At 48.9% G+C, this 23222-nt stretch overlaps 5 protein-coding genes across 5 annotated transcripts; 2 read left to right on the plus strand and 3 right to left on the minus strand.

Annotated features, from left to right (window-relative positions):
• Window positions 1–237: 237 nt before the first annotated feature.
• Window positions 238–5024, minus strand: F5Y00DRAFT_147708 (uncharacterized protein). The gene is made up of 4 exons (XM_048004469.1): window positions 4749–5024; window positions 4550–4652; window positions 1846–4494; window positions 238–1790 (listed from the first exon to the last, which is right to left on the minus strand). Exons 1-4 carry the CDS (start codon window positions 4913–4915, stop codon window positions 351–353), a joined length of 4359 nt encoding a protein of 1452 aa, XP_047862151.1. The 5' UTR covers window positions 4916–5024; the 3' UTR covers window positions 238–350.
• Window positions 5025–7406: 2382 nt separating this feature from the next.
• Window positions 7407–7853, minus strand: F5Y00DRAFT_244374 (uncharacterized protein; the record flags this gene model as incomplete). The annotated part of the gene is made up of 1 exon (XM_048008814.1): window positions 7407–7853. A coding segment is annotated over exon 1 (269 nt), but the record flags the coding sequence as incomplete, so codon positions are not given.
• Window positions 7854–14133: 6280 nt separating this feature from the next.
• F5Y00DRAFT_254755 (peptidase) lies at window positions 14134–15782 on the plus strand (the record flags this gene model as incomplete). The annotated part of the gene is made up of 3 exons (XM_048010210.1): window positions 14134–14191; window positions 14283–15401; window positions 15463–15782. 3 exons carry the CDS (start codon window positions 14134–14136, stop codon window positions 15780–15782), a joined length of 1497 nt encoding a protein of 498 aa, XP_047862153.1.
• A 373-nt stretch (window positions 15783–16155) lies between these two features.
• F5Y00DRAFT_147790 (uncharacterized protein) lies at window positions 16156–17615 on the plus strand. Its single transcript, XM_048004470.1, has 2 exons — window positions 16156–16483; window positions 16583–17615. Exon 2 carries the CDS (start codon window positions 16731–16733, stop codon window positions 17394–17396), a length of 666 nt encoding a protein of 221 aa, XP_047862154.1. The 5' UTR covers window positions 16156–16483; window positions 16583–16730; the 3' UTR covers window positions 17397–17615.
• Window positions 17616–18203: 588 nt separating this feature from the next.
• Window positions 18204–22099, minus strand: F5Y00DRAFT_244384 (Xpo1-domain-containing protein). Its single transcript, XM_048008815.1, has 3 exons — window positions 21725–22099; window positions 20091–21639; window positions 18204–20036 (listed from the first exon to the last, which is right to left on the minus strand). Exons 1-3 carry the CDS (start codon window positions 21734–21736, stop codon window positions 18511–18513), a joined length of 3087 nt encoding a protein of 1028 aa, XP_047862155.1. The 5' UTR covers window positions 21737–22099; the 3' UTR covers window positions 18204–18510.
• Between the last annotated feature and the right edge of the window lie 1123 nt (window positions 22100–23222).

A 23222-nucleotide genomic window follows, 5' to 3' on the forward strand; every position in this document is an offset into this window, starting at 1 on the left:
ACCGGTCTTTTCATTTGGGTATCGTGACGCTGTCCAGCTCTATATAGTAGCCGCTGATCTTAAGAATAATGAAATGCTCGCGATATATGTAATTCCACCCACCAACCTGTCAAAGACACTTTTCCGCTGCCCTATCCCGTTGGGCCTCCTTAGACTCCGACTCCGCAAATATACCAGAAATAAACCGGGAACATACAATAACCCCCCCAACCCCCTCCCCCCCTAAAACGCCCCGGCCAAGCCCCTGCCTGGCCCAACTCGTATAGACTTGCCTACCCTTGCTAATACCTCATTATTCATTGTGAGGAAGAAAAATGAGAAATATTAAAGAGCTCTAGTCCGCTGCCCCTTCATGCCGTCTCGAGAGAGTAGAAACTGGTGTCTAATGTGAATTCTTTCGTAAAATCGGGGTTCACGTCATCCCACGAGAATAGCGGCATCGTATTTTCGTCCGTAGCACCTAGATCCATCTCGGTCAAGTTCATGTCGCCAGACTCGACGTCGCCCAGCCCGAATGGCTGCCACCTGTCGAGCCCCATGTTGGGGTCGGGCCCCATATTCAGCTGCAGATTAAGCGACACGCCTTCCGACAGGTCACTAGTCGGCTCCGAACTCGCGCTATCCTTGCTCGACTCCGGCGTGTCCTCCGGCGTGTCGTGTGGTGTTATTGCCCGATACACGTTCATGTCGAAAATAGAACCTCCGCCACCGCTTTCGATGCCCCCCAGGTTTTGGAGTAGGTTTTGCGGGTCTATAGTCGTCATCGGCCAGGCTCCATCTGCGCCGGACGTCTTTGCAGGCGCTACAGTACCATCTCCAACCTGAGTTCCGACGTCGGGCTTCGGCGTGCCGGTCTTGCCAGCCATCGTCTTAAGTAGGTCCGAGGCTTTGACACCCGGTGCGCTACCTTGTCTCTTCATCGACGGTTCTCGGGACATCGGCGTCGCATCGGCTCGGCTCGCCGGCGTTTGACCCTGCTTCGAGGCATCGCGTGCCATCGAAGGGGCCGTCGTCGAGGTGTTCGGCGGCGCCTTCGGGTGTCCGTCAGGATCTAATCCGAGCCTAGCAGCAAGGCTCTCGGTCGCAAACTTGAATGGGTTCTGCGAGGGCTTCACGTGCTCCTCCTCGATATGATTTCGTCGAGCCTCTTCGGTAGCAAAACCGGTACTGTGCGCCTCGCAGCTTGGCTCGGGACACTGGTATGCTAATTTAGGCGCTGCGTGTTCTGCCGGCGTCTGTCGCTTAACTAGCTCTGGGGACGGTGCCTTTTGAACTTGGGGAGATGAGCTCGCGCTCGCGCCGCCCGAACCGAGACCTGCCTGGCCGCTGGTTTTGGGTCTCTTGCGAGGGGGTAGTTGAAGGTCAGCTTGGGTAACAGCAGGTTTCCCAATATACGTAGGCTGACCGTTGGGTGACTGGGCACCGAAGGGGAACGGAGGTTGCGAGGTAGTTGGCGCAGCCGGTGGTTGCCCACTCTTGCTGGTGGATCTATGGTGTATTTTGTTCAACGCATTTTGCTTCTCGAGGTTGGCGGCGTTTAATGGCGTCGGCGCTCCCATCGGTGGTGTGGCGGTGTTCTCGCTATTCCCCTGCTGAGGTCCCGGTTCTTGGGCATGTTGCTGTTGGGTAGCATTTCTCTTCATAACTTGAGGATACTGGGTGGCCACGTCCCTAGCCATGCCCTCCAGCATCGCTCTTACGCTATCCAGCTCGTTCGGTTTTAGGGAAAATGCCTTCTTGAGAGTCGTCATCTTCTCGCCGTCCGCGAATTGCTTACCCAAGCGGAGCCGCTAGAATGATATTAGTTATTGGAACCGTATAAAACGTTTCGTTGCTCAAACTCACCATTTTGAAGAACATCCTAGCGCGGTTGTCATCTCTCGTTAGAGTGTACCACCGCCCTAGGATTTTGCTGACCTTGCCCATCTCGCTAACCAGAGACTGGATCTTCTGGGCCATATCTTGATATTGTTCCGGGTTCATCGGAATTTCCTGGTACGGCTCTCTGGCCGCGTTCATGTGTTCCTCTTGGCCGATAGATTTCAGATGCAGCATTGCCTCGGACATCTGCTGCTGCTGCGGCTGTTGTGCACCACCACCTCCGGCCGCTGCCGCTGCCGCCTGCCGGGATTTCATCATAGCCTCGTACTTATTCCTTTGCTCGGGCGGCATCGCGGCAAGCTGAGCGGGTGGGATATGAAATTGCGGTGGAGGCCCGGCGGCCTGAGCCTGTTGGGACGCCGGACGCTGGACAGGTGTACCCGACGGGTTCGGCACTTCCACTACGTCATCCGTACTCGCACGCTTTAGACTATTCCTCTGGGGAGCAGTCGAGGCCGGAGGCGGCGGACGATTATTTTGAAGCTGCCTATTCCTTGCGGGCCCCGCAGAGCCCGTAGGATTAGCATCAGGTCCCGCATTTTGCGGTCTTTGCTGGAGGGCGTTTGAAGGATTCGGCGGCGGGGCTGATATGGCAAGGTTGTTGTTGGCTGGTTGGGACGTCTGAGGCGTCTGCATTTGGGCATTGGGTGCCTGTCCGTTTGCTTTAGCCCTCATCTGAGTTAGCTTCATCTGCATGAGAGCCGTCTTGATCTTCTCATCTGGCCAGCCCTTGAACCTCTCGTGATTTTTAGCCTGCTGAAATTCGGCGGGACTAATCGTAATGCCCGCAAAGGGGCCCATGTTAGCACCTGGTTGCATAGGCATTTGCGCATTTGGCATTTGCGGTCCCTGCTGCGGCATATTAGGCTGAGCCATCTGGTTATTTGCCGCCCTCTGCTTCATCATGTTCTGAAACTGTGCAGTCTGGAAGCCCAGTAGCTGCTGCATGACATGGTTGTTGGCATTCCTCTGGGAGAGCCATTGCTTAAGATGAGCCCACTTCTTGATCTCTTGTGGTACCGGCTGCTGACTTGTTTTCAGCTGGTCCAGTATTCTTCCTGGTACGTCCATGCTATCCATATAGTTATTCACATCCTGGGGCTGGGGCATTTGAGGCCGATTTTGGGGCTGCATGCTCCTCATCCTGTTCATCTGCTGCTGAAGCAGCATTTGGTTCTGAGCATTCATCTGCGCGCTAGGGTTGGGTGCTTGGCCCATGTTATTTCCTGGGCCAAATTGAGCCATCGGATTACCTTGTCCGAACTGGCCTGGTTGAGGCTGACCGCGTCCGGGCGGCTGACCCATACCCGCCCTCGCAGTCGGATTAGCAGTCCATTTCATCAGCACCTCGCTCCTCTTATCCGGTGGCAAGCTCATGAACGCATTCCGCTGCTCGGGTGGCATCTGGGCAAGGACGCTGTTGATAATGTGCTGATTATTCATTGGGTTCGGACCCATCTGCGGCCGCTGATTGCCCTGGTTGAAACGCGGGTCGAGCCCTTGTCCGAAAGGCCCGTTGGGTTGACCCATTTGCTGCTGCCCTTCCGGCTGGCCCATGACTGGAGTCCGGCGAACCGGCGTGTTCAGAGTGTTCATGCCAGGACTCTGAGAGATGGCGCCACCGTTTAGTCCTCCGGGCTGGCCCTGCATTTGTTTAGCCTGCGCCTGCGCCCTGATCTGGGCCTGCGACTGGGCCGCCCTTTGGTCCATCTTTAACTGTTGGGCTTGCGGCAGGTTGAACTGTTGCGGCATCTGATTAGGGATGCCGGACTGGTTTGGTCCAGGATGGTTAGGGTTAGGGCCTTGCATTCCGCCCATAGGTTGAGGTGTGGCGTTCCGGCCGGGTCCGTTACTCGCCGGCACCACCATCTGCCCTGCTTCCTGGGCGAGTAGTCCTGCCTTCTGCTGGTTCATGATGCTCTCGACGTTCGAAAATGGACCAAACTCGCTGTTAGGAACCCCTACTAGCTGTTGCCCAGACTGGTTCATCTGTCGCTGCTGGGCCTGCATCTGCAATGCGGCTTGATTGCCGCCACCATTGCCGCCTCCCTGCTTAAATGCCTGTAACATCTGGATCTGTAAATAGAATAGAACTGGATCCTGGTTCTCCGCCTGCAACTGCGCCATCTGCTGGGGGTTGATTCTCTGCTGTACTAAATTACGCAGTTGATTCCGCTGTGGTTCCGTAGTCTGGTTCAACTTCGCCAGAGCCAATTGCATAATTTTCGTCCTATCTTGGGGAGGTAGACTTGCCAAAGTGGCGTTCATCGGGAATTGAGGGCGCATCTGTGCTACCCCCATCTGCATCGGCTGCTGATTTGGGTTCATGGGGAGGCCGCCCTGACCTCCCATCCCCATTCCCGGTTGATGAGGCTGCTGGGGAATCGGCGAGGGCTGCATCTGTTGTTGGAGATGCTGGAAGCCCTGCTGCGGTGGTTGCCCCATACCCCTGGGCATCATGTTCTGGTTCATTAGCATCTGTTGCGTCTGCGCTTGAGCATGCGCTTGAGCAGCGGCCTGGGCGTTCAAGGTATTTTGGAGACTTTGCTCATGCGCTTGCCGTCGTTTGAAGAGTTCTTGGACGCGACCGCCAATCTTCTGATCGTAAGTCCCCTGGACAAAACATTAGTTATATTTCGCAACGAGACACGGGCGCAAAGAAACCCACCTTGTCCGGGGAATTTAAAAAGGCATCTCGTTCAAAGGTCAAGCCGTGAGATACGAGCTGCTGCGAATCAAGGGCAGGCATGGCAAGAAACGAGTTAGAGATCCTAAATTACGTACGGATTAGCGCATCGACTGACCGACATTTTTGTAATTATGATTACGAACGGACGGGAATTTCGGGTGGTAGTAGCAATACTTACAAGTTCATCGTGTTACTAACTCGTAGATTGACCTGTACTTGATCTTGCCAGCCACCAGTCTGAATGCCTTGTCCCATGATCTGCGTATAAACGAGTTGCGACAACTGCTGGTTGGGCGGTCGCTGCCGTACACCGCCGCCGCCCATCTGTGGCATATTGGCGGCCATGGCCGCGGGATATAATTAAGGGTCGGTCAAAGTCGTGTACGGTCGTTAGGGTCAAAATAGATCCTTCCTAGAAAGTCGAAGTTAACCTAGACAAGATATCCAGCAAGGACTTTGCTTGCAAAAACACCTTCCTAGGCCCTATCCGGTACACGTTGGTACAGTTGCTGGCGATTAAACCGAGCGATTAGAATCGACAGGATATCTGGGAAGAAGGCAGTATGAGGCAGGTTCTCATGTCACGAAAACCAGACACGCTCGCCAATCTCGCAGCCGAGGCGTATTTGTTGTTGAGACCAGGGTTCCCGGTTACAAGCACCTCATTTCCGTACAAAAATCCTAGTATCGAAGCGAGTCTGCGCGTCCGTGGTCGTGCGGGCTGGTTCTCTTAAGAGCGAGCCTTGAATCGTATGCTGATGCTATGACTCAAAAGCTCTTGGACGCAAACACGGTTCGTTAAGCGAACATTAACCGTGTAGCTTCGGTGCTAAATCGTGCAAGGTTTCGTAATTGTCCTTGCGAAAGAGGGGGGCGCGGTAACTAGTAACAGATTTCGCGCCACCTGCGAAAGTATAAGATATGAGTAATTGAAGGTTATGGTGTCAGGACTGAATAAAGTTGAATGGTCAAGCATAGGTAGACCGTGCGAGCGAGAATAAATCGGGAACGTGGACCGTGGACCAAAACGAGGTATGGGAGACGACTTCGAGGAGGAATGTTAGTACGAATAACCAATATATCGAAGTCGATGCCAATAGCGCAAATACGGGGACCAATATGGCTTTCGTGATGAGCGAGCTGGTCAGAAGATAAAGATGGCAGGAAATGGGAGGGGAATGCCAAAGGTAGATGCGTCCGAAGAGTAGGGAAACGGTAGAGAGAAGTAATAAGAGGGTCGGAATGAGGTTGTGGATGTGGTGATAGTAGTAGGAAAGAAGAAAGGCGGCAGTGGGAGGGAATAGGAACGTTGTTAGAGTACAAGCAGAACAGTAGTAGGCAGAGGTAAGTTGCTGGGGGGCACTTCATCCAGGCCAAAGTTGCCGCGTGCGAGTGGTGAATGATCGATCACCAATAGTGTGAATTCAAATATTGGTAAAAGTGGGGTGCTTGGGGATCTCCCACTGACTAACTGCGACTGAGATGCATTCAAGTACAGTACACTTGCAGATACTTGAACCGTACTGTGGGGTACGGTGCGATAAAACGAGATATGATTGGATAGTTGCTGCTGGGCGGTGGACGCCCCAGCCCTCCTTCAGCAGCGGATTCATCGGTACATATACATCAAACCTGCAGGACGTGGATGTACCTTTTTGATGGTAGCGACAGCAAGCTCATCCATCCTGAGGGATACCTGCATTGTACACTTTGTACATGAATGCCACTTATCGCACTGCGACATTGGTACTGGCATTGGGACTGATGCTGAAAGTAAGGTACCAAGTGGCCTAACCAGGCTTTTTTTTTTTTTCTATCGCCCTCTCGTCCTCGCCCAAGGTCAGGTATGTTAGGTACGATGATGTAGATAGGCATATAACTTGTTATCCCGTACGTATGTGAGGTGTGTATATATGTGTGTAGGTAAAAACGTATATACTGCGCCCGCAGTCGGCTCATACATGTAAGGCAATATGGGAAACGGGAGTTGGAAAGATATTGCCGGTATGCCCTAATAGGCCAACTACCGAGAATGTACCATGTAGGCAGATAGAGAGCATATAGGGCCATATAGGTTGGCAGGTTCAGCAGGTTGACGAAAAAGAAGATGGACTTACCAAATAGGATTATTGCGTGTCTCGCGTAGAATTCTTTAACGGGCGAAGACGATGGGATCTGCGGGAGTTGAGAGTGAGCGGGAGGTTTCTATCGGGGCCAAGCCTTCGGAACGGCGATTGCTGGTCGATTCGCAACGTCGCGAAAAACTTGGCAGTCGATAAATCCTAAGCAGCAGAGGAGAGGAGAATAGGTAAAAGAGTAAGTGTCGGGTTTTGCTGAGCTGGCTTGAATAATGCCACTTATCACCAAGTTTTGTTTTGTATGCTGTATGCTGTATGCTGTAGTGAGGCGGTCACCGAAATAGAAAAGAGGAAGAAGAATACTTATTTGGGGTTGGCTGTGTTTCGCTTCTGGTTGCTCTCGAAAGTCGTTCAATTGGGTCCAAATATCTGCAAGTCGCGCACGTACCTACATTAAAGTATCATAAAAAACGTTTTATAGCCCAAGTACTCAGGTACGTTAGCTATAGGTACGGTAAGCTCTAGATACAGTGGTTCTCAGTTGTATCTGGGTACTGTATTATGAAGTATGCGTACATGTAAGGTTAAGCTAGTATGGGTACACGGATGCACGAAGAGTCAAGGGCCCTGCCCATGTACATGTACATGTAATTGGCAAGAAGAGGTACATGTACTTATATTGATGTACCTACATTACCTACATTATGTCCATACTAGTGTATGAGTGTGTGTGTGTGTGTGTGTGTGTGTGTGTGTGTGTGTGTGCGTGTGTAGGTGAGAGTAGACATCCAAAACCAACTGATACCTCCTAATAGGATGTTGCATACTTTTCATAAACCAAGCACCGAGTACGCATCTGTTTACTCTATCTATATGCAAGAAGACAAATACCTACCATCGCAATCGCCAATATTTGTATATAGGTAAGAGGTATGTACGAGTTATTCGCAGTCGAGAGGCTATACCCTTCATCAATCTGACGAAATTGGGCGGGCTTCTTAAGCAGGGGTGTCCGTAAAGCATAGCTCCCTATGTACGTACATAAGACGGAGCTCTTCACGTTGAACAGGAAACGAAGAAAAAAAATCAAGAAAAAACTTGGGCATCTTTGCTGGGTTGGGGCAGTTTTAGCTGTCATTAAACTCGACTGGAATATTGGGCCACTTACACTGGGCTGCTGGGATAGCCGCCTCGGTCTAAACCGCTTTCCTATGTCGTTTAACCTTTTCAGTCATAGTTCATAGTATACAAATCATATACTACTGGTTTTCTTTCTTACACAGTAATTTCTCAGTGAAGCTTTCTCACGAGGTCCAGATCTCCATTAAGATGATACCCTCGTGAGTTAAGGTCGGCCAGCAATTCTAGTTTTATTTTCCCTATAAAATTACTCAGTGGCTCTTGTTTCCTCTCGCCCGCTCTGCGTAGACCGTCTGTCTTATCTTACCAACATAGGTAAAGCCACACGTCAGCTAGCATGAGGGCGTATGCACACGCCGGTCGGTATGCAACATAAGTAGTCTAACAGCGCGAGATACGCATCTGGATGTTAGAGAAATATAATATGGCTGCTGATTCTGCAAGCGATAGCACATCAAGGATCCTCAGAATCCACTACATGAATGATGAGATTCATCTCGACCGGGGATCTCGAGTTCAATATCGCCCCCCATGTCAATGTATCTTAGCGCAATGCCATGTATACAAACTCTTGATCTGTGTTGCTTACTTTGTCATACACCCATCGACATCTTTTATAAAGGGGATTACCATAGCCCCTCGAAACACTCTTATCGCTACTTATTCGAACAATTCCAAGAATTCTGAGTGTCCATGAACCTGGCCGGATGACGGATGACTCTTTAATTGTTATCCGCATCCTCCAAGTCTCAATCGAGGATCGCTCATCCTGCCTGATCACTGATATATATCTCAATTTGTACGCCTCGAGAAAACGCCCCCAAGAAACGGTCAGTATGTCATAAGTTGGCAATGTCCTCGCCGTCAGTCGAAACGGAACGAATGCTCTCACAATATTCTAGCTGATGCATACGTTTAGAAATCGCTAACTACCTAGCTGCGCCTAGCGTAGCAAACAGTCGGCAGCTCTACTAAGCTACTAACAGGTACGCATGTGAAGGTGGGTATGACGAATACATGTAAACCTCGTGATAATGAAATTATCTAGCGGTAGCATGACCCCGTATTGTGACACGCCAACATCTCGGCCAATGTCATAAAACGAACTCGCAATAAAACGCGGCGCTCTTTAGGTTCTTTGTCTTCCAGATCTACATGATCAGCGCGAATACCGACGCCGACGTAGATAGGACCTGAATAGTCGGGAGTTATATCTAATATCTAATCTAGATATTGAGGCAGCCCCGCGAAGGCACGATACGTGCTTATGCCAGACAAGACGTGCTTCTTACGCCAACCCAGCCCAGCTCCTGTCCAAGTCGGTAAACCCCCACACTAGACTCTGTCGATCAATCAGAATATAGGCAAGTAATCATTCGGTAGCCTACCTGAATATTTCCAGGAGATGACCGAGTCACTTGACGGTGAGGACTTATATAAGTTACAGGAAGTCTGATACCACAGAACATCGGTGAATAGGTAGACATATGACACGAGCAATGTGAGTTAATGTAGTGCGAAGCACCTTATGACATATGTATACCTAGACTCTCACAAATTCCGCATCATAAGCACGGCGTAACTATAGTAGTCGCGTACGTAATGAATCGAGTCAGCCTCACATTTCCCTCTGCTCGTGGTTAATTACTAACATTCTCATAAGGCTGGCTAACCTACCCTTCCCCGCTCGGGCGATCTTACTCGACGCCCCTCCAACGCTGCAGCGCTGAAGATTGACCACCCGCTAGCTTTAGTAGAGGTAGGCGAGATGATCGACAAGATTTACAATCTGTAAATCTACAGATTATGACAGACAAGAGCAATTAGTTAGGTATACCCACATATAAGATGAAGAAATCATGCATCATCTATCGACAAAACGCTTGTTCGAGCGTATTTGAACTACAAGAGGAAGCATCCCCATGCAGTTCAAGTATCAGTTAAGTATACTTCCACATGCGATAGGGTGCCACGCTTAATACCACGCGTCCCCAACCTTCGGTACCGGGAAGGAATGGTTTATACTACCATTCTTGTCTATTAAGCGGGACAATCGCCTGACATCCCACATCATGTTCTGATTACCTACCTAGTACCTTAGGTATAAAAGTTGACCCGTATAAGGTAAGGATGGTTCACTACAGCAAGACTAAAGCAGAAAAAATAACCTACCACAATTATCTCCCCGATTCCCTCCCAGGAACAATTTCTATTTCAGGTTGAAATGTGTTGCCAAACCTCCGGGTTCGTGAGGCACCTGGGTTGAAAATAGACTCAGCTCAGCTACCTTGGCGTCCCTGTTTGTTTCAGGCCGTGTCAGATTGCCCTCCTTTACCAAACCGGAATCAGATCAAAATGCGACACATCTAAAGGGTTCGTATGTAGTGGTTTGGTTTCTACTCTCTACGAAGTGCCGAGAACCTATAACATTCAACATATGACCACATCCGTAATAATATTTCCAATTTCGATGCTCCGAATATAAAAAACATACGTTTCGAAAAATTGAGACCGAATAAAATGAATAGGAAACTCATCGTCGTCATTAAATGAACGAATGACATTTCATTTCTAACCTGATAAGATTCGATTGGCGGCATTGTGACGGTCGCTCCTATTAAACCCCGCCACTTGTATCTGTTGGCTTACAGCTATCCTCGGAGGAGTCAAAATATGCCCTATGATAGGCACTTAGATGCGTACAACACGCAGACTACAAGGTACGACCGTTACCAGGCCCGTTCGCTGCCTCTCAATTCCAAGCCAAGGTTTATTACTTGATACAGAGTAAATGGAAATTTGCTTCTCTATCCAAGTATAAGTGATTCATTCATAGGGTAACTCGAGATGGTTACGTTTATGTCCACCCTATTTCCTTGATATATTAATGGATGTTCAAAGGATCCTTAGCTCTTTCGCGATACTGCCCTACGATGTTGATAGGATGTGTGGGTAAGTACCTATCTGGATCCAAACGAGCCAAGTACTGCCCAAGTATCTGGTTCTTCTTGATTCCCTTGCTAGAAATCTTGGGGGGTACTTATTATGGTACAAACCGGAAGACCCGCAATGTTCGTGTCAACGAGGCACACGATTTACATGCATGTATGTAGTAGATCAACGGGAGCTATGCGTATGCAGATATCCTGTTATTATATGGCATTTTAGTATAGTTTCTCATAGATAAGCCGGCATGCGCAAATTAACAGTTCATCTATATCGAGACAAGCGGCATGAATCTAGGAAGCAGATGAATCTATAAACGAGCGAGATAGGTATAAGTTCAAGAGCCAGTCGATACTTAAGGCGGGTTATTTCTCGGACGACGGGGCGTTTTGTGCGATGGACGGCCTCCCCCACGGGCTGGGTGGTTAATTCTATCAACGAAACGCCATCGACGTCTGGATACTGGATTATGTAGGTAGCGAAAGTCTCCAAGGTATGTATTGTACGCTATGAATCTGGCCGATGGCGAGCTAATACATTGTAGGCAATCATAGCGCGGCAGAACCAATTAGGATTCACGCCACCTGCCCACCATCATGTGTAAGTTGAAGAACCCGTCCAAGATTTATTAAACGCCTAATAACGTCAAATCTTTCTTGCTTAAGCCAATGTAATCTTATCCTAAATAGGAGAAGAGCAATTGAAGCATTTTCAAAGTTTGATGAGGCCTCACTACACAGTCTACACTATGAGATAGACTGCCAACTATATACGTACATGGCTACCTATGTATCCGTAGGTAAGGAGTAGCCATTGGGGTACGCCCTCGTGATATGTACAAACCTCCCGTACTAATTCCTTGTAACTTGAAGGTTCCTTTTCAGCCATCATGACAACTGGGCAAGGCGATGGTTCTAATCAACCCCCTTGCCTCAAAGAGACCCCTGATTTTCCAGAGTGGGCTAGATGGTTTGGTTAAGTACTTTGATTGGCTGCCTTTCGGGAGAATCGAATGGGCATATCGACAAGTACCGAAATTCCATATGAAGTACGAAGGTTGGGGCCAAAAGTCTTGCACATCTGAGCTTGGCAAAGCCACGTGCGAGTAAAAAGAGACTGCACGGTCTTATTTAAGCTATAGTGGCTGATATCGCTATAAATATAGTGGTAAGCCACCTAAATTCAGTGGACAGGCCACTATCCGACCTTTAGCTTAGCGTGTGGCTGATACAGTATTAATAAGTTAAAAGACGTACGAAAATCGATGCCAAGATTTGGACATGTGCAAGACTTTTGGCCCCAACCTTCGTACCAAGCTACGTACGATACATGACTGAAATTTTGAAGATAATTCATACTGTATGCGTCTTTACCTAACCAAGCCTACCTACGCACGAATCGAGACCACGTCCACCTCAGAGCATACGTATCCTATACACTATAAACCAGAAAATCTCTCTAAAGAGGACCTGATATGAAGCATCATGGCAATTTGTATTATACCCCATATATATAGTATACATATATTTCACTAATAAAAAGAAGGGAGTGTTTACAATATGAGCATACGTTAGTCGGCAATTGTACCACGACTACTGGATAGTCCGCTATGCGTGCATCTCAAAAGGGTGGGCGGAGTACCATAGCAAAGTACCATAGTAGTAAGATGCATCGACGCCTGGTCAAACTCAGAAAGGAACCAAAAACTGGGAAGACATCTTCCGGATCCCGCCGTAAAGAAGGGTCGGACGACAACCCCGCGACCAACAGGGCTCACTCAGTACGTGTGACAGACATATGTATGTATCTACCTAACCTACACATCTACACCTGGATGGCATCACTATACCCGGCTCTCCGCCGGAAAACTTTGAAGAAAAAATAAAGCGGTGAATTTGCGGTATGCAAGAAGAAGAAGAAGAAAAAAAGAGAGGACTCGGACGGATAGACTAAGATGGCTCGAGAGATTCCCGAAGACGTGGACAGAAGTTTTGGGGCCCTCGAGATCTTCCAATCTTTAATAGTGTACTATGTAAATGAGAGCTAGGTTTAAGTGTGGTAGAAGCTGGGAATCCCTTGCCCTGACAGCGGATCATCTTATTTTAGTCTTTAGTCTTTCGAATTCTTACTCCACAGGTGCGTTCGCTTACCGGGTCCAATAGAAATGGTGCCAACAACTAAGAGCCCTGTCCGCTTAGTTGTTATGTATGGCTGTCTGGCTCCTGCGGTGCCTGACATGGTTGCGGGTTGCGCAAAAGTATCTTGGTAAATTTGTTGGACTCCTTCTATTTTTTTTTTTTTTCCTTTTCTCTCTCCCTTTGCTTCACCCTCTCCAGATATGAGAGAGAGAGAGAGAGACAGGACGTAAGATGACAGACATGCTTAATAGCAACCCAAGCGTCCAAGCGCCACTTCATGTTATAGAATAGGTATGTAGCAGAATGTGCAGAATGCGGGCGGTGGGCGTGGCGAGCGCCTGATGTTCCAAATGTGTCGGTTTGCATCTGTCTAGTTGTGTTTGCCGGCCAAGTTGGCCATCTTATTTGCTTACGCATAGCACAAAACGCATCAGAAAAAGGGTCATGCCGTCCGAGAAAGGAAAGAGAAGAACGGCTTCGATTTACTACCCTCGATATCCCCCTTCTAGAATCACCAGAAAGCCACTTTCTCTAATGTATGCGGCACAACACATAGACATGCAAGCGATTAGTGTTACTACATGAGCAACCACTTACTCGCGAGATTGAGTGCCAGACACCGGGATAGCAAAAGGAGCGCTTAGACGTAAACGATGCAAGTCTGGTTGACGGGGTAGACGATCTCAATTATATACCTTACCTAAGGTAGGTATGTATGTACCTAAGGTATACGTAATGCCACTATTGCCGAATATACAATGTGTTGTAAGAGTTGAGCATGTATAGCATACCTGTATTGAGTTGAGCTTTGGATCAAATAAGAAGGAGATTGAGTAGATTGAGTAGATTGAGTAGGAGATTGAGAGGAGATTGAATAGAAGATTGAGTAGGTAATCGACAAGTTAAACTTTACAAGGGCATTGTCAAGATCGACCCGACTTGATCGAATTCACCGGTAGCACGACGGCAGACGGATAACAGGAAGCTAAAACCGGTAGGTGGGCTGTGGAGAGAAACTGCCCCGGTCGATCGCATATGTATAAGGTATGTATCTATTAGTATCAAATCTAGACTAGCGTGGTGATTAGTCATCTATCTTTATCTTATCGGGTATACATATGTAGTACCTACCTACGTAACCACCACAGTGGACACGTGAAGTCAGGTAAAGTGAGGCAGCTACGTCCATATTACTTTTATATTCAAATATACGTACTTTAAATACAAACTTCCCTGATACACCAACTTCATGGCTTACAGAATGGCGCCTCCTAGATCAGCTTTGGACTTTCTAGACTTCGTCAACGCCTCTCCAACACGTATGGCTCTCATCATCCCACCTTTCCCACCCACTTCTCAACGTCCCCATCTCCGTTCCTCACCGCACCGCTAACGACCCCCCCTCTATAGCATACCATGCCGTTCACAACTCCATCGAGCGGCTAGCAAAAGCTGGTTTCGCTCCCGTAAGGGAACGTGATAACTGGTCTTCTACTCTCCGACCCGGTGGGAAGTATTATATGACCCGGAATGGCTCGACTATCGTAGCATTTGCTATAGGCGCCAAGTGGAAGCCTGGAAACCCAATTGCCATGCTCGGTGCTCACACGGACTCTCCCTGTCTGCGTATTAAGCCCGTCAGTAAGAAGAGCAGCGTCGGATTTCTACAGGTTGGCGTTGAGACCTACGGCGGTGGCATCTGGCACAGCTGGTTCGACAGAGATCTATCCATTGCCGGTCGTGCCCTAGTCAAGGATGGAAAGGGGAACTTTGTTCAGAAGCTCGTCAAGGTCGACCGTCCCATTATTCGCATTCCCACCCTCGCTATTCATCTTGATCGGTCGTCCGAGTTCAATCCTAACAAGGAGACTGAACTATTTCCTATTGCCGGCATGGTGGCTGCCGAGCTAAACAGGACCGGCCAAAGCGAAGCACCTAAGCCGTCAGGTTCGAAGGAGGATTCCGAAGAGACGTTCCAGCCGCTGAAGGAGATAACCGACCGCCACCATCCGTACATTATCGAGCTGATTGCTGAACACGCCGGAGTGCAGGTGGCTGATGTGGTCGATTTTGAAATGGTCCTCTACGACGTCCAAAAATCTTGCCTTGGCGGGTTGAACGAGGAATTTATATATTCGGCCAGGCTCGATAACCTAAACATGACCTACTGCAGCGTGATGGGATTGATAAACTCCGTCTCGTCGCGATCTCTAGATGACGAGACTAGCATTCGCTTGATCACTTGCTTCGACCACGAAGAAATTGGCTCGACATCGGCCCAGGGCGCAAACTCAGATTTACTACCCGCTGTTGTCCGTCGATTATCCATTCTTGCTGGTAAAGGGCACGGAGATTCGGCATCGGACAAGTCTTGGGAGCACATTAGCTCGGACCCTGAGATAGATTTGTCAACTGCCTTTGAGCAGACGATGGCGGCATCGTTCCTGGTGTCGGCCGATATGGCTCACTCGGTTCATCCTAACTACGTTGGCAAATACGAGTCAAACCATCAGCCAGAAATAAATAAAGGTATGACGCTAGATCTTTACAAAACTACCTAATATGTCAGCTCTAACTTTGAATCTTCAAGGTGTTGTGATTAAGATCAACGCAAACCAACGCTACGCCACGAACTCTCCTGGTATCGTTCTGTTGCAGGAGGCAGCCAAGCGTGCGGCCGTGCCCTTGCAGCTATTTGTTGTTAGGAATGACTCGTCTTGCGGCAGCACTATCGGACCTATGCTATCTGCTAAACTTGGCGTTCGCACTTTGGATTTGGGTAATCCCCAGTTAAGCATGCATAGCATCCGCGAGACGGGAGGAACTTATGATGTTGAGCATGCGATCAACTTATTTGACGGGTACCTGTCACACTACTCAGATCTCGAAGCCAAAATATTTGTTGATTAGGTTGACACACTAGTCAGGGCGTAGGAGGACACAGTCGTATAGTCGTATACTTCTGCAAAACACCTGAACCCAATATAACACGAAAAATGATAACTATAAAACACACAGGCTAGTAGTGTCAAAGCAGAGACCGTGAGCAACGTGTAGCTAGTTTGAAATATTCAATGCGCAAGTAGGGTAGACAGCTTAGCCTCACCTCCATGTGGTGGCAGAAAGTGAATAGGCGATAGTTGGACGCTACGGCCTCAACCACCCCTTGCAAAAGCTTGAGAGCGTCCAGAGTAACTGCCTTTTACCAAAGCTATTTTGGTAAGGACCGCCAATATTTACATGTCGCCGTCCTTCCCCCTCTTTCCACAAAGTAGTTCTTCCTGGGCGAGGTCATTTCTCATCAGCTACCCATCGTCTTTGATACTTTCATCATCCCCATCCTCTTCCCATCACTCTGGTGCTAAGGTGTGAATCGGTATTATTATGTGCGATTGATACTAGCATTCAATCATAACTGCTTTCACTTTTTCGACGCCTGCTCGTTTGACGTCAGTCATTCTATCCCCTATCTCCTATATTCACTCGGGGTCATTCCCAAACGAGAGGCACACACATCTCGAGGTTGTGTGCGTTGATAACCACCAATATACAACGGAAATCAGTACCAAAGTTGCTTTGGATATAGAATATCATACGAGCCTTGATATTAAGTAAGCATCGCTTCCTTTTCCTATTCTCAACCTCACCACCCCCTTTTCTTATCCTCAATCTCATCGCCCCTATCTCGACGTTTCTAACGCGTACCAAAGATACTCAGCTCCGGTCAAACATCGCCGCCGACAAGTCTCCTGGAGCTAGTACCTCAGCCGACTAGCTCGCGGATAGAAAATTGTCCCCTAGGGTCGAGTAATAACCAGTCCTCTGCTGGACGGCAGACAGACATAAACAGCATCAGCAATGGCTTCCCCCCACAATTTGGATATGCCTCGCCCTTCATCGCTCACGTACTACAACTGGCCGGGTACGCTGCCCAACTCCCCTAGCCCCGAAGACCCCGTATACGAGGCCTTCTACTCCGTACCCTCAGAAATCCTCCCTGATCACACCGCCATGCTCTGCCGCTCTAATCCCTCAAATCCCCACCCTTCTATCTTCTCCATCTCGGTTTACCGACGCTGGTACTACATAAGCATGGGCCTAACCTTCTTGGACGCGCACTGGCTCTGCACGCACCCCCCGATGGAAGAGCACACCCCACTGTCCCAGTTCCCTCCCGCCGAGCACGCCCACAAGGACTGCACGCTGTGCATGGGGATGCCTGATCTACGCGCCGCGACGTACCTCTGCGGCTTCCACTTCTGCCTGCTGGTCGGCGCGTGCCGCCCCGGCGACATTCAGGTCCTGGCTGGCTTAAAAGTGGTCGACCCTGATGAAGGCGGGATGCGGTGCAGCGGGGGTCCGGCCGAGTTGCTTTCGACTTTGAGCAAAATCAGAAACTTGTATGTTGGCAGCACGCCTGAGTTTGGATACACGCGCGAACAGTATTTAGCTACTCTGGGTACTTTCGGAGCGGTAGGGCTTGGACGAAAGTTGAACCGGATATCTCGAGGCTGGACTGTGTAGGTGAAGGTTGGGGTTGGGGGGCCTGTCTGCGCTGCGATGCCGCAGGGAAACCAGCGGGCGGAGATGCAAGATGGGCTTTCCTTTTGATTTTGGGGTTTGGCAACAGGGGTTTACAGTTGTGATGCGTTCTTGCTTTAAGATTGCTTTGGGATTGATTATTGGTTTACTTTCCTTTCCCTATTGGAGTTTGCAGGGGTTGAGATAGGATAGGAGGAAGGGAACTAGGAAGGGGAGAGGGGGAGAGGGGGAGAATAAGTATTAAAAAGGGGGATGGGGATAGGGTAGAGGTTGGAGATCTAGGGTTCTGAAAACCTCAGTGGAAGACAGACCAAGAACACTGGACTGTTTGGCATCGCGACGGGCCCAAACGAGCTCGGCCATGGATCATTCGACTAAGATCCAACGAACGGATTACTCGCGGTTGGAAACTATGCGGTCCTAATTTATACGACATCCTTCTTTACATCCTCGACTTCAGACAAATCTATTCCATGTCATACATCGACATTTTAGGGAAGTTGACTCCTCTTCCCTTTCTTACCACGTCTCTCGTGGTGGAGGGCGAGACTTGGCCTAGCTGCTTTGCCCCTGAGCTGAACTGATCCCTAAACTACCTACCCTCAGGTTTCTTTTTTTTTTTTTTTTTTTGGGAGACTACCGCTGCTGACCAGCTAGCCTCGTCTAGCAGGAAGGGAGCACAGTCGTCACGATACGAGGACCAAGGAGTGAGGAACAAGTTGGTTGTTTCTCTCGATGGTCGATCGCAGTCTGAGTTGCCCGACCGTTGCTCTCATGCGAGAATAGGGGCTACACTATAGTCATTATGCATTAGGTAGTCATTGGAAAGTTTTGTTTTTAGTAAGCTAGTTAATACGAGTTTCTCTGCTTCAATACACGTTGTTTTAAGCCGCCAGGAGAGTGATATTGTGACTTGATTTCTCTGTTCATTTACTTGCTAACGGCATCTCGCCATTACTAGCTAGCTCCAATTCCGGTGTTCATCTATAGTCAACGAAATTGCGGTTGGTATAGTGAGCCAAACTCCTATTTATGCAATCGGACATCATTCCTGTCCATATCATCTGTTCCCAGCCATAACCTCCCATCCCTTATATCACCTCGACTCTTTCATTAGACCCTGTAGGTACTTTGAAAAAGCCTTCTTGTCTGTCGACGTAGTCAAGGCTCGCAGGAAATCATTCCCGTCAATACCGAGCCCGGGGAAAAGAGTTGATTGCAGGTGTTCTAAAAATGTCCCTCCCGTCTTGAGGTATATGGCCTGCTCCAGCCCGGCGATCTCGTGGAGGACCAGCTTAGCCTGAGCGTCTCCGGCCGGGTTGAACTGTGGATCGCGAAGAACTTCCCAACATACGGAATGAAACCTATCGATGAGAAATTGATCGAAACCGGGGATTACGGGTGATGGAGATCCGGTAGGCGCCGAAGGATTTGCCGAAATGTTTGCTACATCCGGTCCGCCCCAGGCACCCGCCATCTTCGCAAGCAGCCCGAGCGATAATCGGCTCGCCGGGAGGCTTCCCGAGCCTGGGCCGATATCTCGAGCCAAGGCTAGTATGGAGGAGATTAATGATTCGAAGAAGCCTTGGTTCGCCTCCGACACGAGTACCCCGGCGAGCTCGTTGTTTAAGATAACCCCGATGAATGTTAGATACTCGCGACGCAGCTCGGCAAGTTGAATCTCGTCGTCAGTACCGTTGATCGGCTCTGACAAACCACCGAAGACTCTTTGTAGCAAGGGTGTTAGTAATTGGTTGAGTACCTCGTAGATTTCCGACTTGAAGCCGTAGACGACTTGGTCCAAGAGGCGGAGGAACATGGCCATCTCGTCCTTCGACGAGCTTCTAGATAAGAGGCCGTCGATCCATTGGGGAAGCTGCGGAAGCACAGCGGACCCTAGCACGCCAAGCAGGCGCGAAAATGCCGACCTACAAGCGGTGCGGATTTCGGAAGAAGTGTTGAGCTCGCTGAGTGCGATCAGGATACCCTCGGCGGCGCGTGCGAACTCGTCGGATAGGGCCTTTGCCGGAGGTGGCCGTTGGTTCGAAGAATTCGCCCCGGGCGTCCAGTCCGAAAATCCGTGGGCCAGCGTACCTAGAGCTAGGATGATATGGTGTATCTGAAGTATGGCCTGGGCATCGCTGTTCCTAGCTCTAGGGAGGTGCTGCTCCATGTCGGCAAATAAGGGGTCCATGACCGAGCGGGCGTAGAGCGCTTGCTTTTCAACGGGAGTCGCGCTGGTAGACGAAATACACCCGATAGCCTCGAACAAGTAGAGCTGGCTGTTAAAGACGGCGCTCGCAGAGTTATCGGTTTGGTCGGAGGACATATCGTCGTCGGCATCCTCTCCTGGTACTTCCGCCTGGATAGGGAGAAGATCGCTGATAGATTGGATGACCGTCTCGGCCACGTTCCCGACTTGGGCCCTCAGGTGCTTGACGAAACGATGGAAGAGGTACCACGAACGTGTACGAATCCTAACGTGGTCCTGATGCACAAGGCGCACGAAATTTTCGAGGACCTGACCGATTAGTGCAGGTTGAGTTTCGAAAAAAGCACAGTAGCGGACACAGATTTCCATGTAATTCAAAAGAATTGCCGGGTGCGGGAAATTTGCGATTCCTAGTTGGATAACAGTTAGCACATCCACCAACCCAGATCTTGAATTTTACATACCAGATTGTACCATTTTGGTCATCATTGCCATAAGTCGTTCCGATGCAACCGGAGAGGGCTGGCTCTTGGGGCCTAACCCTTGATTAGGCATCGCAAGCTCGCCGAATAGAGACATCTCATGAAGAGCCAAGTCGACATCTCTCCAGTCCATCTGCGACCCTCGCTCATCTAGGGTCTGGAAGGTATTCGCAACCAGATTAGATAGGACCTCGATATAAAGGTTCTGGTCAACAGCTGCCACGGTTTTTTGCAGTACCTGAAGCCTCTTCCGTAGCTCTAGGAACTCTGCTTCGTCTGTTTGCTCGTCTTCATTTCCCCAAGACGACGTCTCGTCGTACCGCATCTTCATGATGATGGCGTTTAAGATCGGAGGCAGCATTTCAGCGAAGGAAGGGGGTAGTTCAGAGAGTTTGCGAAAATAGGCTAAGACATCCGTGAGCGACGGTATAACGGTAGAGCATACCTCGTCGTATTCGTCCGAGAAGAATCGTAATAAGAAGGGGATAAATTCGTGAAGGAGCTGGTTCGATTTAGCTCTAGTAGAATCATCAGTAGATCGGTCTTCTAGAACTCTAACGATGTCGGCTACGACGGTGTTAACTAATTTAGCGACGGCCTCGCCCAAATCGGTATCATATCTGGGAGTGCCTTTAAATTCGTTCAGCGGAGGGCTGGCTATGATCTGGGATATGATGTCTCGTAGATTGAGGAACGATATCATTTCGGCCTTGTCAGCCGGACGCATCTTCTTGCCTACAATCTCGGTGAACGCCTCGACAGCAGCATCCCTGACCTTGTCCTCGCTGCCGGAGTTGTTGGAGCGACCGACCAACGGAAGGATCAAGCTCAGCATACCGTCGTTGATGATAAGAGATATGTCGATCCAACTAGCCCATTTGCCGATAATTTTGAGAGTCATCTCGATGATGGCATCGTTCTGATTTCCATACTGAGCAAGAAGATCCTGCCAAGACTGAGCCACCTTCCCAACATCGCGCGCCCGCATTAGATCCTTGAGCTCGGTGTGGCTGCGGGCCTGGACGTCCTGACGCGCAAGCAAGACGTCGGCAATCTCGTCGTGGATAGAGCTGAGAATGCGTAGATAGAGTATGACACCCGAGACGTTGTCACGTTGGTTGCTTCCGGGGAGGGTCGTGAGGGCTAGTACATCATCGAGGAAGCTTTCCCAACCTTGCTTGTATAACGAGACGAAAAGTAAGGTGAGAGTTTGAGTGAGCTTGTTCTGCAAGGTAGGTGAGTCTATCTGGGCTTGGTTGGTGCCGTAGGTGGATTGCACGTAGGCCAGGAGAGCACCTCTAAGGCTGAGCAAGGCCTGAGTGTCGAGGGATTGTACGTGTATAGCATTATTAACTATCTCGAGACTGACGTGTCGGACAACGTCGGAGGACCTCGGGGTTCTAGCAAACAGACCGATACAGACTTGCCATGCATGAGGATCGGCACGTAGTTGATGTAGATAATCGAAAGCTTGTGTTTTCAGGGCTTGGTCGGAGTTAGGATTCCATGCGATCTCAATGGCATTCTCGATCTATATGGTATAGAAGTCAGGTCAGTCGGTGAACTAAGCTCTGCGACGGCGACGACGACGACGATGGATATGAAAGATTATTTACCTGAGATTCCATCTTGCTAAGACGCCGGACCCGAGCCCTTCAACTATGTCCAGGCTATGTTACGTATCAACAATATCTGAGGATGCTATGGCGATTATGATAGATTCATGCAGCATGCTGCTTTACCATGAGCCGGAGACAAAGAGCGTTGTTAAGTAAAAGTGTCTTGCCTCTAACGGTTAATGGTATCTAAGAAGAGGTAGGTAACAAGTAATGATACAGTTGGAATTTAATAGAATTCAATGTCAGAGAGTTGTGTGAATAAGGAATGAGGAGAGTAGCGGTCGCGGGGACAACGTAAGGGGTTGGTAGTTATTTGATTATGAAGGGCGTTCTTTTTTTAATGTTGGATGTCAATTCAAATCATAAAAAAGCGATGACATTCTTGTCTTTTTTTTTTGCTGCCCGCCATCCCACTTGCCTTACTTGTTTCTAACCCGCTTTGAGCCTTGCCCGTAAGGTACCTATTCTTTCCCCCACCTACTCGATTTAGCGTTAAATCTCTTTTTATGTACATGTCTGCATGTCAACTTTAGGCATAATTGGGCAGGCGGTGAGCCTGATTAGGTCTTTCTCCCCGCAGTGGACCTCAGACTTAGGCCTAAATCATGGATGCTTTAAATGCATACATGCAACTATCATATGATTATTAGTCAATAAGCGGGAATTAAAGAATATCAACAATGAATAATTAAGATAGGTATCATGTTTCTTTTCTACCTTTTACCAATTTCTGATGAAGCTCTATGGCTTATCTATCTCGACTATCTTCCAGGCCGACGGAGTAAACTGTACAATGCATTTTTTGTAAATAGGATAAACTGAGAATACTTCATGATATCTTCAGCGCTGCCCTAAGGTGCCACATTCTCCCTTCAGCCTTGTGAAATCATATCTTCCGCCCTTAGACCTGTTTAGTGAAGGGATTAGAATCTGCTAGAGTCGATGAGGAACAACAGAGATAGTCGTCCCGAGCATATGATCACATCACCATGAGGTCTGCTCACATGCCATGGTCAGACTGTATCGTCCCTTGGTTCCCTCATCCTCATATCCAAAAGACTTGAACTCTTCTCTATGAGCACACCCAGCTATACTGATCAAGTATGGTTATTCTTCATGCTCTATTCGAAAGCTCATCGATGGAGAGCGCATTCAAACCGCTATGCCATTTATATCGGAATCCTCAGCATCAAGATATTGTCCAATATTAGCTAGAGTGAAAATGCGTCCCAAAGCTTGAGGCTCGTCTCCGATTCACAAGATCCGGTAAAAACTCAAATAGGGAGGTATGCATTGATAATGATATAACCCGTTGGATCCATAATATTGAGACATTCGACTACTCGACTGATACCAAGTATTGAGGCTCGAAAAAAACAAAGATAGATCGATCGGCTCGAAATCGTACTCGGAAGCTAAATATAACGTCAGTGATAAAGCAGGTCAACTATTATCCTCTTGTCACGATCAACGAAGACCGATGGATTGACAATGG

This window comes from Daldinia vernicosa, assembly GCF_022497035.1.
Source record: "Daldinia vernicosa strain CBS 139.73 unplaced genomic scaffold F5Y00scaffold_46, whole genome shotgun sequence".
NCBI classification, from domain to species: domain Eukaryota; kingdom Fungi; phylum Ascomycota; class Sordariomycetes; order Xylariales; family Hypoxylaceae; genus Daldinia; species Daldinia vernicosa.